Raw genomic sequence first — 26,859 nt, 5'->3', positions numbered from 1 at the left:
CTACTCTAACATCCTCAATGAATGAGTGACAAAACTATTTTAGGAATTTTGTGTGACTTTTCCAACATCACACAGCTTATTAGTAACAGAGTTGAAATGAGAAGGTGGCACCCAGACCCCTATTATATGGCACTGCCCATCACTTGTGAGTGAGAAGGTAATATGTGAAGTGCCACCTGCAATATCTAAAAAAAGCAAATAACATCTCCAAGCAGAAAATACCACTTGAAATCATTCCAGTGAAGAGAGCTTTGGTCTGAAACAGTAGAACATTTCTTCATTGTTATTCATCTTTTCTGCCTAATCTTCCTCCGAGGCCCTAGAAGATGACATCTGTTATATCACAAAGATGTACCTGCAAGGCTGCTTCTGCTTCTTCTAATGCTGGCTTTGCTGCTTCCAGTTTTTCCTCAGCAATGGCTTTATCTTTAGAGATGCTGTCGACAATGGCCTGGGCTTTGTCCTTCACCTTCTGGACCTCAGCTTTGACCTTTTCAGCAGCCTGTGCTTTCATTGTCACTTCTTTTAAGACCTAATTCAATATAAAACCAAAAAAAAAGTACATCAAAAATCACCCAGCTCAAAATGCACATTTTTGCCTGGATTTGTCGATTTTGTCCACTTACACAATTTTTCATACACAGAATTAAGAGTATGGTACTTTTTAAAATTTTATTGGAGTATAGTTGCTTTACAATGTTGCATTAGTTTCTCCTGTACAGCAAAGTGAATCAGCCGTATGCATACATACATCCCGGTTTTTTTGGATTTCTTTCCCATTTGGTCATCATAGAGCACTGAGTTTCCTGTGCTATATAGTAGGTTCTCATTAGTTACCTATTTCATTCATAGCATCCCTGGTGTATATATGGTATTATAATGGAAATAAAAAATTTGCACTTCCATGGTTACTACTTAGAGAACATTTATGAATTGGGAATTCAAAACGAATATGGTCCATGTGTCAATGTCTACCCACCATGTCGGCTTTATCATTGGCCACTTGGAGCTCCTTTTCTTTCACTTCCAGTTCTCTGCTCAGAGCTGCAACAGACTCCGAAGCTTCTTTTAGCTTTTCCAACCCAGTATTCATTCTGAGATTAAAAATCCAAGGCGAGGGAAGTGTTAACATGTGTGGTTCTTGGCCACATTTTCTAAGTACTGGTCTACTGATATAGACAGTAATGGTCATATTTGAAGAATACTGTATATACAATAGCAAAACCAAGAGGGCTTGACAAAAAGAGTAAATGTCTAGGCTTGATTCCAGACTAAAGTCACATGTCGGTTCTTCACAGACTAAGTGTGAAAAGAGTGAGTCTGCTAAGAACACTGAATGACATGAGGAATAACAGTGTCAAGAATCTGTCTCATGCAAGAAACATGCTTAATGAACTTTAGCTAAATGACAACAGACTTCAATGTCTTGAAACCCTATCATGGAGGAAAGGAAATAAATAACTTCTTTTTTTCTAACGAGATCAATGACATTAAAAGAAGGAAGATTTGGGATCAAGAAAATAAACAAATTTAAAGCTATCAAACTGCCTCGTGAAGGGACCAGCTGCCTGTTTGACTCTAAAATAATGCGATCTTAAAGACAGGAGTTCTTAGAGTCATTTAGTCCACTCACTCACCCAGGGGTCCCTTAGGTAGCAACCTTGGCTGCTTCTTGGTTGTATTCAGGCAGAAGAGATAAGTGTTCATAAAAGAGCAAAGTAGAGCTGGGAAGTTGGGAACAAATTTCAGTGAAGTGAGGTATTTGCTGTGCAGAGAACACACATACCAAGCAGACTCTCCTATCCCAGACACTCAGAACGTGTGGGAAGAAAGGGATGAGAGGAGGTGGGAGGGGATGTCTGTATTCTCAGCTTTTTTCCAAGCTCAAGGTTTCTATTATTATCATCCAATACTGTAGAAAGTGGTAGGCTGCAAGAAAACTTGCCAATATTTAGTCTTATTGGGCAAGAATAAAGCCACTAGCAACCATGGAATGATCCTTTGAACAAACTTGAAAGGAAGGTTTCTCAACCTCAGCACTATTGGTTTTTGAGGCTGGACAAATCTCACAAGGACTTCCCAGGTGGCTCAGTGCTAAAGAATCTGCATGCCAATGCAGGAGATGCAAGTTTAGTTCCTCGGTCAGGAAGATCTCCTGGAGGAAGAAATGGCAACCCAGTTCAGTCTTCTTGCCTGGGAAATCCCATGGACAGAGGAACCTGGCAGTCTACAGTCCAGGGAGTTGCAACAACAAAACTGTATGTGATGAGGATTGTCCTGTGCACTGTGAGGATATTTAGCACATCCCTGACCTCTGACTCTTGATCCCAGCAATACCTCTTGACCACCCACCATACCCCCTCCCTAGTTCTAACAAACAAAAATGTCTCCAGTCATTGCAAAATGTCTCCTTGGAGCACATTTGCCCCTAGTTGAGAGCCACTGCTTTACAATAACTTCATATTCTACCCTCACACTTACCTGTTGGCCAGAGTTTGAACCTCGACATGCTTCTCTCCATATATGAACTTATAGCCCTGAATAAAGGAAAGGTACGATTTGGGCGTCACATGGGTAGAACGTCGGAATCTCTGGAAATAATCAACACACTTTTCAGCTACTCCATCCTGGAAGGAGCCCATGCACTGAACGACTTCCTTCTTGGTTTCCAAACTGCAGTCAATATCATAGGCAGAGAGGAAGTGTTCAGACACTAGAAAGAATAAAGACAGTATGTGAAATATGAAAGCGAACGATCATTTTAAAAGTTAAGTGCCTTGAGCCACAGATGTAAAAAATAAGTTTACAGTTACCAGGGAGGAAAGAGGGAAGAGTGAATTGGGAGGCCGGGATTGACATACACATATTACTATGTAGTTCAGTTCAGTTCAGTTCATTTCAGTCGCTCAGTCATGTCCGACTCTTTGTAACCCCGTGAACCGCAGCATGCCAGGCCTCCCTGTCCATCACCAGCTCCCAGAGTCCACCCAAACCCATGTCCATTGAGTCAGTGATGCCATCCAACCATCTCATCCTCTGTCATCCCTTCTCCTCCTGCCCTCAATCTTTCCCAGCATCAGGGTCTTTTCAAAAAAGTCAGCTCTTCACATCAGGTTGCCAAAGTATTGGAGTTTCAGCTTCAACATCAGTCCTTCCAACGAACACCCAGGACTGATCTCCTTTATGATGGACTGGTTGGATTTCCTTGCAGTCCAAGGGACTCACAAGAGTCTTCTCCAACACCACAGTTCAAAAGCATCAATTCTTCGGTGCTCAAGTCCAACTCTCACATCCATACATGACCACTGGAAAAACCATAGCCTTGAATAGACGGACCTTTGTTGACAAAGTAATGTCTTTGCTTTTTAATATGCTGTCTAGGTTGGTCATAACTTTCCTTCCAAGGAGTGTCTTTTAATTTCATGGCTGCAGTCACCATCTGCAGTGATTTCAAAAAAACAAAGCCAGCCACTGTTTCCACCGTTTCCCCATCTATTTGCCATGAAGTAATGGGACCAGATGCCATGATCTAGTTTTCTGAATGTTGAGCTTTAAGCCAACTTTTTCACTCTTCTCTTTCACTTTCATCAAGAGGCTCTTTAATTCTTCTTCACTTTCTGCCATAAGGGTGGTGTCATCTGCATATCTGAGGTTATTGATATTTCTCCTGGCAATCTTGATTCCAGCTTGTGCTTCATCCAGCCCAGTGTTTCTCATGATGTACTCTGCATATAAATTAAATAAGCAGGGTGACAACATACAGCCTTGACGTACTCCTTTTCCTATTTGGAACCAGTCTGTTGTTCCGTGTCCAGTTCTAACTGTTGCTTCCTGACCTGCATACAAATTTCTCAAGAGGCAGGTCAGGTGGTCTGGTATTCCCATCTCTTTCAGAATTTTCCACAGTTTATTGTGATCCACACAAAGGCTTTGGCATAGTCAATAAAGCAGAAATAGATGTTTTTCTGAAACTCTCTTGCTTTTTTGATGATCCAGTGGATGTTGCCAGTTTGATCTCTGGTTCCTCTGCCTTTTCGAAAACCAGCTTGAACATCTGGAAGTTTACGGTTCACATATTGCTGAAGCCAGGCTTGGAGAATTTTGAGCATTACTTTACTAGCATATGAGATGAGTGCAATTGTGCGGTAGTTTGAGCATTCTTTGGCCTTGCCTTTCTTTGGGATTGGAATGAAAACTGACCTTTTCCAGTCCTGTGGCCATTGCTGAGTTTTCCCAATTTGCTGGCATATTCAATGCAGCACTTTCACAGAATCATTTTTTTAGGATTTGGAATAGCTCAACTGGAATTCCATCACCTCTACTAGCTTTGTTTGTAGTGATGCTTCCTAAGGCCCACTTGACTTCCCATTCCAGGGTGTCTGGCTCTAGGTGAGTGATCACACCATCATGATTATCTGGGTCATGAAGATTTTTTTGTGTAGTTCTTCTGTGTATTCTTGCCATCTCTTCTTAATATCTTCTGCTTCTGTTAGGTCCTTACCATTTCTGAAGAGATAATTTATAAGAACCTACTAAGAAGCACAGAGAACTCTGTTCAGTATTCTATAATGACTTATATGGGATGAGAATCTAAAAAAAGGTGGATATATGTTTACATATAACTGATTCACCTTGCTGTACAACAGAAACAAACACAGCATTGTAAATCAACTATATCCCAAGAAAAAAAAATTTAGTTAACTGGCTATTTTAAAAAACTTAATACAGTTCTTAGGAACACATGCCCTGTTTATAGCCCTAGCTAGGTAGATATATGTCAACATTTTTGGCCCCAGGCCTATGACATCAACAATTTTATTTTTTCTTTCATGTACAAAACCATAATAGATTTTAGCCTATCATAAGTCTTTGTTTTCTGGTATGTGTACAAAGACGTCTCCTCTACACAGCTGCAGGTTCTGGTCAGCAGCCAGCCTATTTTATGGTTTACATAAGGATGAAAGTGGTACAAATAACTCAGAAATCAGTGCCACCTGGTACTCATATTTAACAACCGCATTTATTATTTTTTTTTTTTTTTGCTCAGAAACTGCCATAACCTTAATTCCCCCAGGTTGTGACTGCATTTGTAATGTAGAATGTTCAGCACTAAATTTTTTTATGCCCTGGCCATCTTATTCTTAAATGTGGCACCTGGCCATCTGTAGTCAATTTTAATTTATGGTATCCTTTAAAAATGTATGAGTAAAAATCTGCTGTTGTAGACCTTTATCCTCCCAACAGTGCCAAACATGGGACCAATCCTAAAACAGCATTTCTTATTATAAGACCTGGCCGTCAAGTCAGAGTGAATCCATCATCACAAAGACATAGCATGTGTGCTGAACACCTACCACTATGAACCTTGGTCTCAATCCCAAGGAATTTACAAGGCTTGTACATAACACAGTTAAAGTTTATCATAAACATCTTTATTCATCCTAGGAAAAATGGTCTATGGATTTCCTTTAGAAGTGCTACTACTATTGAATGATGTACATAAGAATTATAAATAGAAATACAGGCAGTAAGGAGGGAAGAAAAGAGAAGGAATCAAGTGAACAAACCTATCAGGTGATGCTTAGCAGAGAAATGAACAATGGTATCTTCTCAATATTAATGAAAGTCACTCAGTCGTGTCCAACTCTTTGCAACCCCATGGACTATACAGTTCATGGAATTCTCCAGGCCAGAATACTGGAATGGGTAGCCTTTCCCTTCTCCAGGGGATCTTCCCAACCCAGGGATCAAACCCAAGTCTCCCACATTTCAGGTGGATTCTTTACCAGCTGAGCCACAAGGGAAGCCCAAGAATACTGGAGTGGGTAGCCTATCCCTTCTCCAGAGGCTCTTCCCGACCCTGGAATCAAATCAGGGTTTCCTGCATTGCAGGTGGATTCTTTACCAACTGAGCTATCAGGGAGTAATTGATCACTAAACTACGTTCTTAACGCCATAACTGTGAGACCATTTACATCTATGTAAATAATAGAAACAGTTTATCAATTGGGTTATAAATAGAGTTTAACATGTACACTGAAAGGTAATATATTAAGACACTTGGAAGCTATATTTTTTCATATAATTTAAGCAAACACTATAAAGAACAACTTAAACTCTAGGAAGTTTAAGTCTAGTCATTGAAAACGTACGAACAATTCTTGTCTATGACAAACTAGGTTTTAACCCCAACGGCAGCATTATTCACTATGTGCCAGGCATGATACCAAGTCTTTTATCTGGCATTATGGGATATTCTCAAGAATGTTCCCACTTTCTGAAAACTTTCTTGTATTGGTTTAGCTGAAAAGTTCATTAAAGTTCTTCTATAAGATGTTGTGGAAAAATTCAAGTGAACTTTTTGGCCAACCCAATATTTACCATGTAATAATTTTTATCCTTCTTATGCAAACTGATAGTATTAACTGTTGTTATTGTTTAATCACTACATCAGGTCCAACTCTTTTGCAACTCCATGGACTGTAGCCCACCAGGTTTCTCTGTCCATGGATTTCCCAGGCAAGAATACTGGAGTGGGTTGCCATTTGCTACTCCAGGGGATCTTCCCAACCTAGGGATCGAACCCACGTCTCCTGCATTAGCAGGCAGAAACCTTACTACTGAGCCACCAGGGAATCCCCATAATATCAATAATGGTGACTTATTTCATTATTTAGCAAGTTGTCTTTGTGTCTATCCAAAAAGTCAAAGAAAAAATCTAAGTAAATTTTTCCGTATGACCCACAATCTCTGATGCAGGAAAGGTTAAAAAAGGACCACTTCCTCTTAGGGTGACCCAAGCCTGCTAAGACTCAGACAAAAGGGCATGGAAAATCCTTCTGTTGTCTTCAATGTCCAATTACCAAGGTACCAAGGCCAGTTTGGGGACCCATCTTTAGGCTGATGTCTGAGCTTGGTGGAGGTTATATCCCGGTATTGTTTGTTCACGTAACTTGGTGTAGAACCAGGTGATGGGTATGTGGGACAGAAGGGAGGACACTGGCCTCAGCCCCTGAATTTTCCTGAACTGGAAATTTTCAAATTTCCAATTCATTTGGATTCAAAGAACTCAAGTAATAAAGTAAGGAGGGCACATGAGTTGCCTATCCAGTAGCCATCCCCTCTCTTTCAGTAATAAAAGAATCCTAAATTTGCTCAGAGTAGCAATCCACCCAACTAAAAGTCTTTGATTCCCCAAACTCTCTTGTAGCTGGAGGTGACCCAGTTTTGGCCAAAAACATGCAGACAAAAGTCCCTGGGGAAGAACCCTGTCCCAACTAAGAGACAAAGCTTCATGTTGCACGAACAGACACAAAGCCTTGAGATGTAGCAGCCCTCTGGTGCCTACAAGAACAGGAGCCTCACCCTAAGGATGACAGCAAGCTAAGCACAAGGTCCCCAGTTGTAGTCTAGGCTGCACATCTCTGTACTTCCTTGTTAGCAGGAAAAAGAAATAAAATAAAAACCTTGTTTATGCCAAAAATAAAAAACTTGCTTAAGCCACTACTGCTCTGGTTTTCTCTTACAGCCAAACACATAATTAATGCTACGTTCAGAAGGAAAAGATATCTAATCCTGGCAGATCCTAAATCACAAAACTTTATCAGTTAATCCTTAGAATATCCCTAAGTGATGGATATCACTATGTATATTTTACAGATAAGGAAAATGAGGCTTACAGAAGTTTGCTTGCAGGCAGGAGCATTGAATTCAAAGCCAAAGATGATGAATTCTAACGCCTAAAGCATCTTGATTTAGAAATTCAAATACAACAAAACTATATAGAGTCTTTAGAGTGTTAAACAACATTTTTTATTGGAGCTCAAAGTTCAAAAGTACCTTCTGACTAACGTGCTTCATAAACAAAATACGCTAATTGTTCTGGGAAACAGCGGGGACTACTGCAGTTGGTGTTCCTTTCTGAGTGGTTACTGAGTGCAGTGGCCTCATTTCTGCTTATGCTCCATCGTTAGTTGCAAGCAGTTTCCGAAGCAGTGGTGTCTGACTCAGAAGGAGGAAATCCTGCATACTATATTAATAAATCAAGTAATATTTTTGAAAAAAGGCCAGTGTACATACATAATTAAAACAGCCTTCTTTGAAAAAAAAATATGCCATATATATGCTTATATGACTTTATAAGCATATTGATTTTATTGAGACGTTAGTTACAAATAAGGATGGCCTATTTTAATAACAATGTGCTTATTTTAAACAGAGCCCAGTAGGACATTAATAATTATCTTCACCTTGGAGAAATCTGAATGAACTGAATTTAGTAGTGACTTTGGAATCACTGACTTTCATTGAAAAACACAATATCACCAGAATAAAGATAGTAGAAATACCTAGAAACAATTCAAAACAACTCAATATTAAGCTAAAAACAAAGATTTGCCAAAATGGAGATTACTAAATGGTGGGAAGGCCAAGGATTTTATAGTGTAAGATAAAGCATATTTTTCTTTAAATGCTTCATCTAAAGATTCAGTCCATTTAAATTCATGCATATAAAGAATTTCATTTTTTCAGAAGCAATATAATTACTATAATATCTTGTATTTATGGTATGTGTGAGATAAAGAGGAGGACACTTGGCTTATTCTGAGTATCTTTAAATTAGAAAAATACTCTAAACAATAAGAATAAACTATCCAAAAAAATAAGAAAATAATACCATTCATAATAGCACCAGAAAATAAAATACTTAAAAATAAACTTCCCCAATGGTGTGAAAGACTTGTACTGAGAACTATAAAACACTAATGAAAACATTACAGTAGATGTAAATATATAGAAACACATTATATGTTCACAACTTGGAAGGATTAATACTGTTAAAATGTCTATAGTACCCAAAGTAATTTACAGATTTTATGAAATCACTATCAAAATTCCAATGACATTTTATACAGAAATAGAAAAATTAATGCTAAAATTCTTATGGAACCACAGAAGACTCCCAATAGCCAAAGCAACTTTGAGCAAGAACAAATCAGAATCACTTGCTGTTTCAAAATGTATAACCAACCTACAAAACTTAAAACAGCATGATAAATACAGGCATGTAGATCAATGGGACAGAATAGAGAGCCTGGAAATAAACCCACACACATACAGTCATGTGATTTTCAACAAGGGTGCCAAGAATATTAATATGATAGTGCAGTAAGTCAGACAAAGACAAATATCATATGTTAGCACTTATACGTGGAATCTAAAAAAAAAAAATTATACACATGAACATATTTACAAAGCAGAAATAGACTCGAACATACAGAAAAACAAACTTATAGTTACCAGAGGGGAAAGGTGGTGGGGAAAGAAAAATTAGGAATTTGGCAATAACATATACACCTGGAGAAGAAAATGGCAACCCACTCCAGTATTCTTGCCTGGAGAATTCCATGGACAGAGAAGCCTGGCAGGCTACAGTCCATGGGGTTGCAGAGAGTTTGACACAACTGAGTGACGATCGTTCACTCATTCACTAAATACACTACTACATATACCATAGATAAACAAGGGCCTACTGTATGGCACAGGGAATTACAATCAATATTTTGTAATAACTCACATGTGAAAAGAATCTAAAAAATAGTATATACCTTTATATACAACCAAATCACTTTGTTGTACACCTGAAACTAACACAACATTGTACATCAATTATACTTCAATAAAAAATAAAAATTAGAAGTAAACCACAATAAGATATAACCTCATACTTGTTAAGGTATCTATGATCAGGAAAAAAAAGGAAGAAAAAAGATAAGTGTTTGTTAGGATGTAGAGAGATGAGAACCCTTGTACACTATTGGTGGGAATGTAAATTGATACAGCCACTATGCAAAACAGGAAATTTCTCATAAAAATTAAGAATAAAACTACCATATGATCCAACAATCCCACTTCTGGTTATATATCCACAGGAATTAAAATCAAGATCCTAAACAGACATCTGTGCTTCCATGTTCACTGTAGCATTATTCACAATAGCCAAGACATGGAAACAGCTCAAGTGCCATCCATGGATGAATGGATAAAAAAAATGTGATACTTACATACAATGGAATATTATTCAGCCTTTGAAAAAAAAGAGAAGGAAATTCTGCCATGTGCAACAACATGGGTGAACCTGGAAGGCATTATGCTGAGTGATATACAAGCCAGACCACAAGAACAAAAACTACATGATGTCACTCACACAAGGAACCTAAAAGAGTCAAACCATAGAAGCAGAGAGTAGACTGGTGGCTGCCAGGGACCAGGGGAGGGAAGTGGGGACGTGTTAGACAAAAGGTACAAAGTTTCAGTTATACAAATGACTGAGTCCTACAGATCACCTGTGTGCCACAGTGCCTAGAGTTAACCATGTTGTACTGTACAGTTAGGATCTTGCTAAGAGGACAGATCTTACATTCAGTGAGTGTTCTTATCCCAAAATAATCATTATCATCTTCATCATTTAAGGGAGGAGCACTCAGGGAGAATGGGAGAAAGAGGGTATTGGGTGGGAAGAAAAAGGCCACATTCGTGAATCAAGAAGAACAGAGCAGGAGGAAAAGAGTGACCTCAGGTAAGGATGGGAAGGCAGACAGAACCAGTTCTTCCCAGCCTCGAAGGCCACGCTAGAGACTGTGCTTTTTCCTAAGGGCAGTGGAAGGTTTTAACTAGAAAGCAATGTGATCAAGTTTATGTTTTCATCAGTTCAGTTCAGTCACTCAGTCGTGTCTGACTCTTTGTGAGCCCATGAATCGCAGCACGCCAGGCCTCCCTGTCCATCACCAACTCCCGGAATTCACTCAAACTCATGTCCATCGAGTCAGTGATGCCATCCAGCCATCTCATCCTCTGTCGTCCCCTTTTTCTCCTGCCTCCAATCCCTCCCAGCATCAGAGTCTTTTCCAATGAGTCAACTCTTAGCATGAGGTGGCCAAAATATTGGAGTTTCAGCTTTAGCATCAGTCCTTCTAAAGAATACCCAGGACTGGTCTCCCTTAGAATGAACTGGTTGGATCTCCTTGCAGTCTAAGAGACTCTCAAGAGTCTTCTCCAACACCACAGTTCAAAAGCATCAATTCTTCGGTGCTCAGCCTTCTTCACAGTCCAACTCTCACATCCATACATGACCACTGGAAAAACTATAGCCTTGACTAGACGAACCTTTGTTGGCAAAGCAATGTCTCTGCTTTTGAATATGCTGTCTAGGTTGGTCATAACTTTTCTTCCAAGGAGTAAGCGTCTTTTAATTTCATGGCTTCAGTCACCATCTACAGTGATTTTGGAGCCCCCAAAAATAAAGTCTGACACTGTTTCCACTGTTTTCATCACTGTTCTGCAATGTGAGATGGATGAGAGACAGGTGAGAGAGGAGGAGAGATCATTAGAAAGCTATTTGAGCTTTCCAGGTGAGTTACAATGATAGCTTGGCCCAGGATGCCACTGAAAGGGAAAGAGTTGGATAGAATCCACCATATTTAGCAGATAAAGTTGGCATAACTTAGTGATGGAGCAGACTTGAGAGGTGAAAAAAGGTGTTAAAGACAAAGAGCTCTCAGATTGTCGAGTTTCATGGACAACTGTGCAACTCCCTAAGTGAGACCGACCTGAAGAGGCCCAGTTCGGTTCTGGACATTTTGGGTTTAAGGAGCCTGGGAAACATCAATGAGACTGTGTCAAGCAAGCAGTTGAGTGCACAGATTTCAAGCCAGAGGACATAGGATACCAGAGATAAAAAATTGATGGGGCCTATTACACGGGAGGCTGTGGATGAGCTTGCCAGGGAAGAGAGCTGGAGGGAAGAAATGAGTCTGCCTTGCCTTCCAATATGCCTGGCTCCATAAATGGCATGCGAAGCTCAATAAATAGGTTCTGAATAAATGAACAAATAGATGATGCCTGAAAGTCAGGACACTTGTTAGGAGCTGAGGACACAGAAACAAAAAGTTTCCCTGCCCTCCATGGAATCTTGGCTTAGGTTGATGCAAAGAGATTTAAAAGAATGGGGCAGATTGTGAGAAATCAACAAAGGAAGCGCCTATGTCTTGTGATAGAAGGGATAACTGAAATAAAGACTTGCTAGGAAGGGCTCATAATTTAAATGACATCATCCTAATTATAGTATATTATGGTGTTTGTCACCTGAAATTTGTTATTTTTATCATTAGTAGTAATACCTTACATGATAGTCTACAAAGCATTTGCATACCAATTATCATATTTCACAGTATACTTGAATGTAGCTCTTAAATACTGTGGTTTTGTGCTCTGCATTTGTATCTTCACAGAATTTTAAAGTTTTATCCTTAGTTGTATTGACATTTAAATAGGATTTAAAATTTTTAAATCATGGGTGCTTTCTCAAATCTTATAAGAGGGAACACTGTACATCGGTATTTCAAACATATTAAAATAGTCTATGTTTAAAAGACACAGATCAGAAAACCGTTAGTATTGAGAGTAGAGTGCTAAGAATAAAATGTCAGCAGTAAAAGAATCCACCTGCAATGCAGGAGACTCGGGTTCGATCCCTGGGTTGGGAAGCTCCCCTGGAGAAGGAAATGGCACCCTACTCCAGTATTCTTGCCTGGGAAATCCATGGACAGAGGAGCCTGGTGGGCTACAGTCCAGGGGGTCACAAAAGAGTTGGACATGACTTAGCCACTAAACCACCACCACTGCTACATACATACTATACATAAATATTGGCTATAGCTATTGGCTTCTCGCATCTCTGATAATTCCTTCAGCCCCTCTGTCCCCGGTTTTCCATGTATAATGAGTGGGAGACAGTGAATCAGTCATTCTCCCACTGGGAACCGCAGAGCTAGGGAGGGAGGTATGGCCGAAGCAGGTGACAGGGCCATGAAAGGATGAGGCTTCAGAATCCTTCCTCACCCTGCTTCTCACTGTTTTATCTATTAGGGCTACCTGCCATGTTTTACTGGAAAATAAGCCTCTTCTTAATTATTATGAAGACATAATAATCAGGCCAAAAGTCTGAAAACGACTGCCCTGAATCAGGGTTCTCCTGAACTCTTGATACAATAGGTCAGAGGTAAGACTTAACTATCTCCATCTTTTAAAATAGCTACAGACATTTTCTCACCAAAAGCTGAAAAAACCATAAACTGAAGGAATGCTCTCTAACATCTCCTATACAACTTTCATGTTCAATTGCATTTACAGAATAAGAGAAGCATTCATGTTCCACAGGATGGAGGATTAAACAGAAGGAGAAGCAGCAAGGGCTCCGATCATGAAAGTCTCTGTTGAACAATCCTTTTTCAGGCCCAGACACCATCAGAGGATGGATGATAACGTTTTCCTCTTTGATTTCCAGCCCTGCAGCCACAAGAAGGAATTACCTGGCTTAAACTACTCTGAGGTTGACCAACCCACTTAAAAAAGAACACAAATGCTATTAAAGAGATTGAAACCTCAGTGCCCTCCTGTGATGTCCCAGGATCCGCCTGGGGAGCAACAGAGACAAAGCTTTAAACCACACTGAAAACACTAGAATCACCGTAAATTAACCTGAGGGGGCACAGACTGAAGATGTCATTCGCTGATAACCACACTCTGGGGAAAAAATGAGCTGCCAAATGAGAAAGAGCGAAGTCTTGCAAAAATCCTCAAACCCTGGACAAAGTGACATTTGGCTCAATCCAGTGGATGGCACAGAATATAAATACACACACACACACACTATAAACCAGAAATTCTGATATAAAAAAATCTCCCCCATACTAACCAGCAACTAAGGCATCCTTGGGCCATCGGCTGAACCAGTCAATAGTGCATCCTGAAATGAGGGCAGGAAACTTCAGAGCTCGATTTCGAAATTTCTCCCCCACGGGCGAAAAGCAGAGCACAATGTGAAGGTTCTGTCGGACCCGGCTCATGAAGTACTCATACAGGTTTTCATTCGTAGGAGGGCGCCTAGGATACTCTTTTTTCATGACTGGTATGAGATCACTATTAATTTCATCAATTTCATCACGAGCAAAGAGGTTGGAGACCTTCAAGAAAAGTGCAGACATTCAAATTCAATACAGGCATATAAAAATAAATCAGAATTTACATCCTGATATGTGTTTTCTTCATTTGTGTACTTAAACTCATGTTTAGAAAATCAACCAAAGTCCTCACAGTAAGATAGACCACATTTTAATATACACAAATTGTTCTATTTTATTAGTTGGAAAGTCACAGCCCTTTAAGGGGGTGAATGGGCATATCAAAAATTCAACCAGCTTTCCTTGCAACCTTCTTCTGTTTTTCCATCTCTCTTGGAGCTTCCATTAACATCTTCAACATTTTGATTGGGAGTTTTATTCCTCAAAAACCCAACAGGAAAAGCCATTCTTCAAACCAATCACCTAATCCCAATAATAGTACTGATTCAGTACCTTAACAGAGAAATACAGAAGGAAATCCTCCTACCTCTGGAGGGATTCTGAAGAGGTGAAACACATATGTGGTACATATGCACAATGGAATGCTGCTGCTGCCGCTGCTAAGTCGCTTCAGTCGTATCCGACTCTGTGCGACCCCATAGACGGCGGCCCACCAGGCTCCCACCAGAATCCCAGGCAAGAACACTGGAGTGGGTTGCCATTTCCTTCTCCAATGCATGAAAGGGAAAAGTGAAAGTGAAGTCGCTCAGTCGTGTCCGACTCTTAGCGATCCCGTGGACTGCAACCCACCAGGCTCCTCTGTCCATAGGGTTTTCCCAGGCAAGAGTACTGGAGTGGGGTGCCATTGCCTTCTCCAACAATGGAATGTTACTCAACCATAAAAGGAATGAAACTGAGTCATTTGCAAAGATGTAGATGGACCCTGAGTCTGTCATACAGAGTGAAGTCAGAAAGAGAAAAACAAATATCGTATATTAACACAAATATGTGCAATCTAGAAAAATAGTACAAATGAACCTATTCACAGGACAGGAATAGGGACACAGACATAAAAAGAATGGACTTGCTGATACAGGGATGCAAGGGGAGGGTGGAATGAACTGGGAGATTGGGATTGACATATATGCACTACTTTGTATAAGACAGCGAGCTAGTGGGAACCTGATGTATATAGCCCAGGGAGCTCAGCTCACTGTTCTGTGATGACCTAGAGAGGTCAGATGGGGGGACTATGGGAGGGACGTCCAAGGGGGAGGGCATATACATACAGTTAATTCACTTCACTGTACAACAGAAACAACGCAACATTGCAAAGCAATTATACTCCAATTTAAGAAAAGAAAAAGCTCCTACCTCACCCGATGATAAAACATTATTCATATATTCCAAAAATGACTCATCTTTAATTTCATTGTCTGTGAAAATAAAAGTGATGCCTTTGCCTTGCCGACCAGCTGTTCTATACAATGTCTTCAGGTCTTCCATCAGATTTGATGTGTTGTAGGATCTAGAAAGAGTGTCATTGTGCCATTAGCTAAAATATGTTCATGGGAAGGAAAGATCCTTGTAACAACACTTTATGCCATTTGGTTAACCAAAAAATGCTGATATTATGCCATCAGATAGCTATTTTGTTGTATGCAATTGTTACTGGTTCACTGTATTCACTTGCAAAAATGAAAATAATTTTTAAAACTCCGCATTTTATAAAACATAATATTACACACAAAAAACATCTAGAGTGAAAAACCAACCTGAAACAAATGTGTAATTTTTAGCACAACTAAATGCCATCAAAATGAGTATGTCTCATTTTGAAAATATTTGTTGGTAAAGATAATGGAAAAGCCAAGCTGGAATATTTACTAAGCACCCATCTGCAATTGATATTTTAGAAGCTACCTCATAAACTGAATTAAACTAAAGAATTTCAAGTCTTCATTATATGGCATGAGGGAGACACCCTGTTATAAACGGGGCCCTCCTAATCCCCCAACACAACTGTTTTCACTGCATCTTTGTATCTCACATGAAAGAATTTTCTGAGCAGTCAGTGCACTGCAGTAGAATCATTGGAAACATTATTAAATATCCCACTCTAACTCTTCTCTCATGTCCAAAGGAATCCTTTAGTGAAAGTCAACTTGCAATCATGAAATGTGAGAGAGGTCTCAATATAGAGGAGCCCATGACTGCCAAAAGGGAAAATTAAGATATTCTTATCCTAGAGACTCTGATTCAGTAAATTAGTATCTGAAGTTTTTGTCATTAGATAAACTCAGAATTTAAGGCACAAGAGCCAATGGCCTTCTGATTTTTAAAAAGCTACAAAATATTTAACTTCTATGCTCTGTGTTTTTTCAACATTTAAACCCTAAACTCTGGAACCAGAAATACCACTACCATGCAGCAAGATTTTATTTATTTTTAACTGGAGGATCATTGTTTTACAATATTGTGTTGGTTTCTGCCAACTTGAACCAGTCATAGGTGTATATATATATATATATCCCCCACTCTTGAACCTCTCTCCCACCTCCCACCACATCCCACCCCTGACACAGCTAAGTTGTTACAGAGTACCACATTGAGCTCCCTGTGTCATACAGCAAATCCCCACTGGCTATCTATTTCACATATGGTAATGTGTATGTTTCAGTGCTCCTCTCTCAATTTATTTCCCCCTCTCCTTCCCCCACTGTGTCCATAAGTCTGTTCTCTGTCTGCATCTCCACTGCTGCCCTGCAAATAGATTCATCAGTACCATTTTTCTAGATTCCATATATATGCATTAATATACAATATTTGTTTTTCTCTTTCTTACTTCACTCTATATAACAGGCTCTAGGTTCATGCACCTTACTAGAACTGACTCAAATTCATCCCTTTTTATGACTGAATAACATTCAGTTGTGCATATGTACCACAACTTCCTTATTCATTAATTTATCCATGGACATCTAGGTTGCATCCATGTCCTGGCTATTGTAAACAGTGCTCATGCACCAATATGTCATGAAGACTTCTAGATAAGTAAGATCTGAAAGGTGAGAAAAAATGTTCGAAGACACAGTCCCCTGAGGAAGAAAGAAAGAAAGAGGCGGGAGGGAGTGAGAAAGGAAATGGAAGGGAAAGAGAGAAAAAAAAGAGAGATTGGTAGGGAGAACAAAAGAAAGTATCTTCTTGAGATATGGGGAAAACTTTCAGCCCAGTCTCCTAGATCTCAAGGACCCCACTGCTTCAAATAACATGACCTGAGTCATCTAACAACTAGCTGTGCTTCCAAAGGAGAGTCTCTTAATTGCCTGAGCCTTGACCGCATGGCTATGTAAAGGTTAACGCAGTAGGGTGGTCTCTGGAAGGTTCTGAGAAGCCAGAGAAGGCCCGGACCCTCCTCTTTCTCAGTACATGAGCATTCCCAGCACAACACACAGAGGAATTTATCACAGAGAGAGGAGGCGAAAGCTGTTTTTTCTGAGGCAGCACAGTGTCATCAAAGTCATGTCAGACCAGAAACCAGAAGCACTGTGGTCAATTTCCAGGTTTATCTGGGTTTTCACGCAAATCATACCCTTTCTGAGCCTCAGCTATAAAATATTCTGCCAACCCACAAGGCCACAAAGTTCTTTCAAAGATCACATTAGCATGTGCATGTAAAAGTACTTTGAAAACTGTAAGTTTTATACAAAATATGAGAACAAAAATCTCAGAGTTCAATCCCTTTTCTTTTTTTTTTGTGGCTTAAATTTTTTTTTATTTTTTATTTTATTTTATTTTTTAACTTTTCAATATTGTATTGGTTTTGCCATATATCAACATGAATCCCTTTTCTGAACAGGTTATCTCTCATCTAATGTTGCTTCTATCCACAAACCAGAAGAATTATACACAATGTAACTAAAATTATTTCTCTCTGTTTTAGTACTTGGGAAAAAAACAACATTTTAGATTGATTCTCCAAGCAGAATTCAGTAATGTAGACCAAATAAAAGGTGTAACAACAACAATCTGAGTATCTGGCTCCCCAAACCCAGTGTTTAATCATTTCTAAACTTTGTCGCGGCAAGTGGCAATGAGCCTCCATCTCAGAGATCACAGCGCCAAACCGTTTAGTCAACACCAGACAGGCAAGACTCCCACCTAGAAATTAACTGCTAATAATTTTCTGCCCAAATAAACTTTCCAAACTGGCCTCTTGCTTCTCACCTTATCTTGGTTCATCCTGAAGTTCTGTTCGGCTGATCTTTACCTTCCATTTTCACTTCCTAATTGTCCCCGCACTGCACACACATATCTGAGGACAGCTCTTCTGGGGGTCCCTACTTTGATGAGTAGCAGCACAAACTATCCAGTTTCCCAAGCTAGAACCAAGATGCATCAATTTCAAAACTGCCAGTTTCTTGAGGCTCTCTTGAATCGGCCCTCTATACTTCACGCTCACTGCTTCCGCTCTGGACACCACCATCTCTTGCCTAGATCCCTGAGTTAGCCTTCTAACCTTTCAGTTTCATTCCTTCTGTCCATCTTCTCCACGTGCAAATCTGACACACCTCCCCTAGTGGTGACTCATGAATGGCTTCCCAGTGCTACAATGAAGTGAAAGTGGCTCAGTCGTATCCAACTCTTTGTGACCTGATGGACTATACAGTCCATGGCATTCTCCAGGCCAGAATACTGGAGTGGGTAGCCAGTTCCCTTCTCCAGGGGAGTCTTCCCAATCCAGGGACTGATGGCAACCCACTCCAGTACTCTTGCCTAGAAAATTCCATGGATGGAGGAGCCTGGTGGGCTACAGTCCATGGGGTCGCAAAGAGTCGGACAAGACTGAGCAACTTCACTCGCTCACTCACTCCTGTACTGCAGGCAGATTCTTTACCATTTAAGCCACAAGGGTGAAGTCCAAACTCCTTATGACACCTCCAAAGGCCTGCATTTTTCTTCCTTTCCCACTTTCCGCCTTAAGTTATATACCAGCCATATGTAACAGCTTTCAGGGTCTCAAATGTAACTTTACATGTGCTGATCCTTTTGCCTGGAACATTCTCTACTGTTCCTCTTCTGTGAGATAATTCTTACTCATTCAGATCTCAGTTGAAACATCTCCTTCTCCAGGAAGCCTTTTTGACCATCCCCTAAAGTAGGTTAGCAGTCCTTCCCTCACATTTCAGTAGACTCTAGTCTGCACTTATTTCCTTAACAGAGAAAAACCTACGTATCACATCTTATTGAATGAGTTGCTCAGTTGTCCCCATTAAACTGCTATAAACTCCATGATGACACAGGTCAGGCTTACCTTGCTTATCAGGTACCCCAGCAATGAGCCAGTGCCTGACACATAGTTGGTGTTCAATGAATACTTTTAAACACATGAATAAGTAAATCAACAAACTTTTAATCTATTTTCTCAGTTTACCAACAGTTTACTATTCTTGAAATCTGAATTAACATTCTTTTGCCTGCATGCTCAGTTGCTTCAGTCGTGTCCGACTCTTTGTGACCCCATGGACTATAGGGGGTCAAAAAGAGTCAGGCCCCTCTGTCCATGGAAGTTTCCAGGCAAGAATACTGGAGTGGGTTGCTATCTTCTCCTCCAGGGTATCTTCCTGACCCAGGGATCGAACCTGTATATCTAGCATCTCCTGAATTGGCAGGCAGACTCTTTACTGCTGAGCCATGTGGAAGCCCTAAATTAACATTTAGAATGGATGAATTTCTTCTAAAATGCACTAAAGGAATATACATAATACTCATATCAAGCATGACATGAAAACCAAGAGGCATCTATTGATGAAGTAAGAGGGTGAAATGCTTCTAAAGCAAATTATTCATGTGAAATTTTCATGGTCTATGACAGAGGTTGAAAGAAAACAATAATAAGTCAACATTCAAGAAAGAAAACTATTATGGTTCCTTTACATTAAGATAAATGCATTCTTAACTCCAAGTGGCTTCTAAGAACCATTTATCAAAATCCATTTCAGGTTAATTAAAGTGAAGGTGTGTTACCTTGTCAGAGTGATCTGGAAGGAAGTGTAGCCGGCGATGAATGAAGCCAACCTTGTTAAGCTCTGCTTCCCCGATCCGCCCACCCCAACCAGGAGGGCATTTCCCCGGGGAGTACGAATGACACGTGAGATCTAGAATATAGAAAAGAAAAAGTACATCTCATTTAATGTGCAATATTCCACTTTTTTCCTATTTATTCAATACAGGCATACCTAGGAGATACTGCAGATTCAAGTCCATGCCACCATAATAAAACAAATACTGCAATAAAGCAAGTTACACATATTTTTTTTACTTCCCAATACAAATGAAAGTTATGTTTACACTCTACCATTAACTGTGCAATAGCATTACATCTAAAAAACCTGCACATACCATAACTGAAATATATTTTATTGCTAAAAAATGTTAACCATCATCTGAGCCTTTAGTGAATGATCATCTTTTTGCTGGTAGAAGGTTTGAAATATTATGAGAACTACCAAAACTTGACACAGTGAAATGAAGTGAGTCCATGCTGCAGGAACAATAACACCAACAGACTTGCTTGGCAAAGGGTGACCACAAACCATCAATTGTAAAAACCACACTATCTGCTAAGTGCATTGAAGTATGGGCAATAAAATGAAATATGCCTGTTTAAGCATTTTAGAAGATGTAGGTGTCTTAGGATCAGAATAGAAAGATACACTATTTGGACAAATGGAAGCATTTCTGAAATAGAAGAGTGGAGAGTAGGGAGGTGTACCTTTTAGGAAACTCGGAGGAGAGCAGTACAAAACAGTAGGCAGAGCCCAAACTGTGTCTTGCTCTGAGTTTTCAAGGAGAGAAATAAAGGGGACTTTGAGGTTTCCTTTTAGTTTGCCAATCTGATTTAGGAGGACAGGAAAGAGAACAGAAAATTTCTAAACAATGTGCATCCTTGGAATACACAACACACAATTAATTAGAATACCCCCCACATTTGAAAACTAATGTAATTTAAATAGAAGGCAAAAATTTTCCAAAATATGGTATAAATGATGGAATTTGAAAGGAATAAACGTAAACACTCATATTATTTGGCAAAGACAGTGATACGTAAGGTAGCTAAGTGATCATGGGTAGACCAGAAGTCCACTCTCTGCCACTCAGTAGTTTCTCATCATTTGGGTCACTTTTTTGGTAAAAGTGTGTGATTCTTTGGTTTTATTGGTATTCAATGAATTACTTTCACCATCAGGTCTCCAGCCCCACCTAGAGGGGATTACTGTCGAATTCTCCTGGATGCATTTTTCACTCCATGTGATGACTATCTCTCCCTCCTAACTGCAGTTTGAGCCTGCAGTATTGCTGTATTGTCAGCTTTTTTTCTAAACTAATAATCAAGAATTATATGGGAGCTAAGGAGGGGACTTCACTTTCACTTTCACTTCTCAAGAACGGGTCACTTCTCTGTTACTGTTGGAAGTTTTCTGGCATAGCCTGACCTCTGCATCTAATGGGTTTTTTTTTTTTAATTTATTTCTTTTAATTGGAGGCTAATTACTTTACAATATTGTATTGGTTCTGCCACACATCAACATGAATCTGCCACGGGCGTACGTGTGTTTCCCATCCTGAATCCCCCTTCCACCTTCCTCCCCGTACCATCCCTCCAGGTCATCCCAGTGCACCAGCCCCAAGGATCCTGTATCGAACCTGGACTGGCGATTTGTTTCTTATATGATATTATACATGCTTCAATGCCATTCTCCCAAATCATCCCAACCTCTCCCTCTCCCACAGAGTCCAAAACACTGTTCTATACATCTGTGTCTCTTTTGTTGTCTCGCATACAGGGTTATCGCTACCATCTCTAATAGGGTTTTGTTAAACATCCTTTTGAAAAGGCAAAATGATAGGATACTGAAAGAGAAACTCCCCAGGTCAGTAGGTGCCCAATATGCTACTGGAGATCAGTGGAGAAATAACTCCAGAAAGAATGAAGGGATGGAGCCAAAGCAAAAACAATACCCAGCTGTGGATGTGACTGGTGATAGAAGCAAGGTCTGATGCTGTAAACAGCAATATTGCATAGAAACCTGGAATGTCAGGTCCATGAATCAAGGCAAATTGGAAGTGGTCAAACAAGAGATGGCAAGAATGAATGTCGACATTCTAGGAATCAGTGAACTGAAATGGACTGGAATGGGTGAATTTAACTCAGATGACCATTATATCTACTACTGTGGGAAGGAATCCCTCAGAAGAAATGGAGTAGCCATCATGGTCAACAAAAGAGTCCGAAATGCAGTACTTGGATGCAATCTCAAAAACGACAGAATGATCACTGTTCGTTTCCAAGGCAAACCATTCAATATCACAGTTATCCAAGTCTATGCCCCAACCAGTAATGCTGAAGAAGCTGAATCGGAACGGTTCTACGAAGACCTATAAGACCTTTTAGAACTAACATCCAAAAAAGATGTCCTTTTCATTATAGGGGACTGGAATGCAAAAGTAGGAAGTCAAGAAACACCTGGAGTAACAGGCAAATTTGGCCTTGGAATACGGAATGAAGCAGGGCAAAGACTAATAGAGTTTTGCCAAGAAAATGCACTGGTCATAGCAAACACCCTCTTCCAGCAACACAAGAGAAGACTCTATACATGGACATCACCAGATGGTCAACACTGAAATCAGATTGATTCTATTCTTTGCAGTCAAAGATGGAGAAGCTCTATACAGTCAGCAAAAACAAGACAAGGAGCTGACTGTGGCTCAGACCATGAACTCCTTATTGCCAAATTCAGACTTAAACTGAAGAAAGTAGGGAAAACCACTATTCAGATCAGATCAGATCAGTCGCTCAGTCGTGTCCGACTCTTTGCGACCCCATGAATCGCAGCATGCTAGGCCTCCCTGTCTATCACCAACTCCCGGAGTTCACTCAGACTCACGTCCATCGAGTCAGTGATGCCATCCAGCCATCTCATCCTCTGTCATCCCCTTCTCCTCCTGCCCCCAATCCCTCCCAGCATCAGAGTCTTTTCCAATGAGTCAACTCTTCGCATGAGGTGGCCAAAGTACTGGAGTTTCAGCTTTAGCATCATTCCTTCCAAAGAAATCCCAGGGCTGATCTCCTTCAGAATGGACTGGTTGGATCTCCTTGTAGTCCAAGGGACTCTCAAGAGTCTTCTCCAACACCACAGTTCAAAAGCATCAATTCTTCAGCACTCAGCCTTCTTCACAGTCCAACTCTCACATCCATACATGGCCACAGGAAAAACCATAGCCTTGACTAGATGAACCTTTGTTGGCAAAGTAATGTCTCTGCTTTTGAATATGCTATCTAGGTTGGTCATAACTGTCCTTCCAAGGAGTAAGCGTCTTTTAATTTCATGGCTGCAGTCACCATCTGTAGTGATTTTGGAGCCCAGAAAAATAAAGTCTGACACTGGTTCCACTGTTTCCCCATCTATTTCCCATGAAGTGATGGGACCGGATGCCATGATCTTCGTTTTCTGAATGTTGAGCTTTAAGCCAACTTTTTCACTCTCCACTTTCACTTTCATCAAGAGGCTTTTGAGTTCCTCTTCACTTTCTGCCATAAGGGTGGTATCATCTGCATATCTGAGGTTATTGATATTTCTCCCAGCAATCTTGATTCCTGCTTGTGTTTCTTCCAGTCCAGCGTTTCTCATGATGTACTCTGCATATAAGTTAAATAAGCAGGGTGACAATATACAGCCTTGACGAACTCCTTTTCCTATTTGGAACCAGTCTGTTGTTCCATGTCCAGTTCTAACTGTTGCTTCCTGACCTGCATACAGATTTCTCAAGAGGCAGATCAGGTGGTCTGGTATTCCCATCTCTTTCAGAATTTTCCACAGTTTATTGTGATCCACACAGTCAAAGGCTTTGGCATAGTCAATAAAGCAGAAATAGATGTTTTTCTGGAACTCTCTTGCTTTTTCCATGATCCAGTGGATGTTGGCAATTTGATCTCTGGTTCCTCTGCCTTTTCTAAAACCAGCTTGAACATCAGGAAGTTCACGGTTCACATATTGCTGAAGCCTGGCTTGGAGAATTTTGAGCATTACTTTACTAGCGTGTGAGATGAGTGCAATTGTGCAGCAGTTTGAGCATCCTTTGGCATTGCCTTTCTTTGGGACTGGAATGAAAACTGACCTTTTCCAGTCCTGTGGCCACTGCTGAGTTTTCCAAATTTGCTGGCATATTGAGTGCACCACTTTCACAGCATCATCTTTCAGGATTTGGAATAGCTCAACTGGAATTCCATCACCTCCACTAGCTTTGTTCGTAGTAATGCTTTCTAAGGCCCACTTGACTTCACATTCCAGAATGTCTGGCTCTAGATAACTGATTACACCATCGTGATCATCTGGGTCATGAAGATCTTTTTTGTACAGTTCTTCTGTGTATTCTTGCCATCTCTTCCTAATATCTTCTGCTTCTGTTAGGTTCATACCATTTCTGTCCTTCATCGAGCTCATCTTCAAATCCCTTACGATTATACAGTGGAAGTGAGAAATAGATTTAAGGGCCTAGATCTGATAGATAGAGTGCCTGATGAACTGTGGAATGAGGTTCGTGACACTGTACAGGAGACAGGGATCAAGACCATCCCCATGGAAAAGAAATGCAAAAAAGCAAAATGGCTGTCTGGGGAGGCCTTACAAATAGCTGTGAAAAGAAGAGAAGCGAAAAGCAAAGGAGTAAAGGAAAGATATAAGCATCTGAATGCAGAGTTCCAAAGAATAGCAAGAAGAGATAAGAAAGCCTTCTTCAGTGATCAATGCAAAGAAATAGAGGAAAACAACAGAATGGGAAAGACTAGAGATCTCTTCAAGAAAATCAGAGATACCAAAGGAACATTTCATGCAAAGATGGCCTCGATAAAGGACAGAAATGGTATGAACCTAACAGAAGCAGAAGATATTAAGAAGAGGTGGCAAGAATACAGAGAAGAACTGTACAGAAAAGATCTTCATGACCCAGATGATCACGATGGTGTGATCACTGACCTAGAGCCAGACATCCTGGAATGTGAAGTCGAGTGGGCCTTAGGAAGCATCACTACAAATAAAGCTAGTGGAGGTGATGGAATTCCAGTTGAGCTATTCCAAATCCTGAAAGATGATGCTGTGAAAGTGGTGCACTCAATATGCCAGCAAATTTGGAAAACTCAGCAGTGGCCACAGGACTGGAAAAGGTCAGTTTTCATTCCAGTCCCAAAGAAAGGCAATGCCAAAGGATGCTCAAACTGCTGCACAATTGCACTCATCTCACACGCTAGTAAAGTAATGCTCAAAATTCTCCAAGCCAGGCTTCAGCAATATGTGAACCGTGAACTTCCTGATGTTCAAGCTGGTTTTAGAAAAGGCAGAGGAACCAGAGATCAAATTGCCAACATCCACTGGATCATGGAAAAAGCAAGAGAGTTCCAGAAAAACATCTATTTCTGCTTTATTGACTATGCCAAAGCCTTTGACTGTGTGGATCACAATAAACTGTGGAAAATTCTGAAAGAGATGGGAATACCAGACCACCTGATCTGCCTCTTGAGAAATCTGTATGCAGGTCAGGAAGCAACAGTTAGAACTGGACATGGAACAACAGACTGGTTCCAAATAGGAAAAGGAGTACATCAAGGCTGTATATTGTCACCCTGCTTATTTAACTTATATGCAGAGTACATCATGAGAAACGCTGGACTGGAAGAAACACAAGCAGGAATCAAGATTGCTGGGAGAAATATCAATAACCTCAGATATGCAGATGATACCACCCTTATGGCAGAAAGTGAAGAGGAACTCAAAAGCCTCTTGATGAAAGTGAAAGTGGAGAGTGAAAAAGTTGGCTTAAAGCTCAACATTCAGAAAACGAAGATCATGGCATCCGGTCCCATCACTTCATGGGAAATAGATGGGGAAACAGTGGAACCAGTGTCAGACTTTATTTTTCTGGGCTCCAAAATCACTACAGATGGTGACTGCAGCCATGAAATTAAAAGACGCTTACTCCTTGGAAGGACAGTTATGACCAACCTAGATAGCACATTCAAAAGCAGAGACATTACTTTGCCAACAAAGGTTCATCTAGTCAAGGCTATGGTTTTTCCTGTGGCCATGTATGGATGTGAGAGTTGGACTGTGAAGAAGGCTGAGTGCTGAAGAATTGATGCTTTTGAAGCGTGGTGTTGGAGAAGACTCTTGAGAGTCCCTTGGACTACAAGGAGATCCAACCAGTCCATTCTGAAGGAGATCAGCCCTGGGATTTCTTTGGAAGGAATGATGCTAAAGCTGAAACTCCAGTACTTTGGCCACCTCATGCGAAGAGTTGACTCATTGGAAAAGACTCTGATGCTGGGAGGGATTGGGGGCAGGAGGAGAAGGGGACGACAGAGGATGAGATGGCTGGATGACATCACTGACTCGATGGACGTGAGTCTGAGTGAACTCCGGGAGTTGGTGATAGACAGGGAGGCCTAGCATGCTGCGATTCATGGGGTTGCAAAGAGTCGGACACGACTGAGCGACTGATCTGATCTGATCTGATCTGATCTAAACATCCTTTTTCAGGATTCCCTCCACTGGCAGGCGTTATACTGAACTCCTATTGGGACTACTCTTGCTTTTGGATTATACTCCCAATTTAGTGTGAGCCCGATGAAATGAAGTCCACTTTCCCGTTGTGGACCTGAGAACCTGGTTCCACCAAACCTGGTAGAACCTTGCTCTTCCAGCCTCCTAATCATCTTCTCCATGTGATTCCCTCTTAAGTTGTTACAGGCAGGGGAGGAACGGTACAGGCAAGAATTCTTGGCATTTCCCCAGTGTCTATTCATATTCTTTCCCTGGTGTTACTTCAAGAGGCATAGATAAAGCAGGTAAGAAGTTACTGCAGCCACCTAGAATCTTCTATGTCTTTTCTTGGTTAACTTTTC

The 26,859-nt window shown here is 40.5% G+C and overlaps 1 protein-coding gene across 2 annotated transcripts in view; it reads right to left on the bottom strand.

The window, feature by feature from the left end:
- The window catches only part of DNAH5 (dynein axonemal heavy chain 5), a 324,445-nt gene that overhangs the window by 84,003 nt on the left and 213,583 nt on the right, over window positions 1-26,859 (bottom strand). For both annotated transcript variants that reach the window (XM_027520119.1, XM_027520118.1), the window contains exons 53-58: window positions 19,929-20,059; window positions 15,276-15,429; window positions 13,757-14,024; window positions 2,482-2,713; window positions 980-1,094; window positions 356-532 (exon numbers count right to left, since the gene is read on the bottom strand). In XM_027520119.1, coding sequence (XP_027375920.1) covers window positions 356-532; window positions 980-1,094; window positions 2,482-2,713; window positions 13,757-14,024; window positions 15,276-15,429; window positions 19,929-20,059 — 1,077 coding nt within the window. The remainder of the gene's footprint in view (window positions 1-355; window positions 533-979; window positions 1,095-2,481; window positions 2,714-13,756; window positions 14,025-15,275; window positions 15,430-19,928; window positions 20,060-26,859) is intronic.

Source organism: Bos indicus x Bos taurus, chromosome 20 (assembly GCF_003369695.1).
Source record: "Bos indicus x Bos taurus breed Angus x Brahman F1 hybrid chromosome 20, Bos_hybrid_MaternalHap_v2.0, whole genome shotgun sequence".
Classification (NCBI taxonomy): Eukaryota; Metazoa; Chordata; class Mammalia; order Artiodactyla; family Bovidae; genus Bos; species Bos indicus x Bos taurus.
The sequence above is the reverse complement of the archived record's forward strand: the minus strand, read 5'-3'. Positions and strand labels throughout refer to the sequence as shown.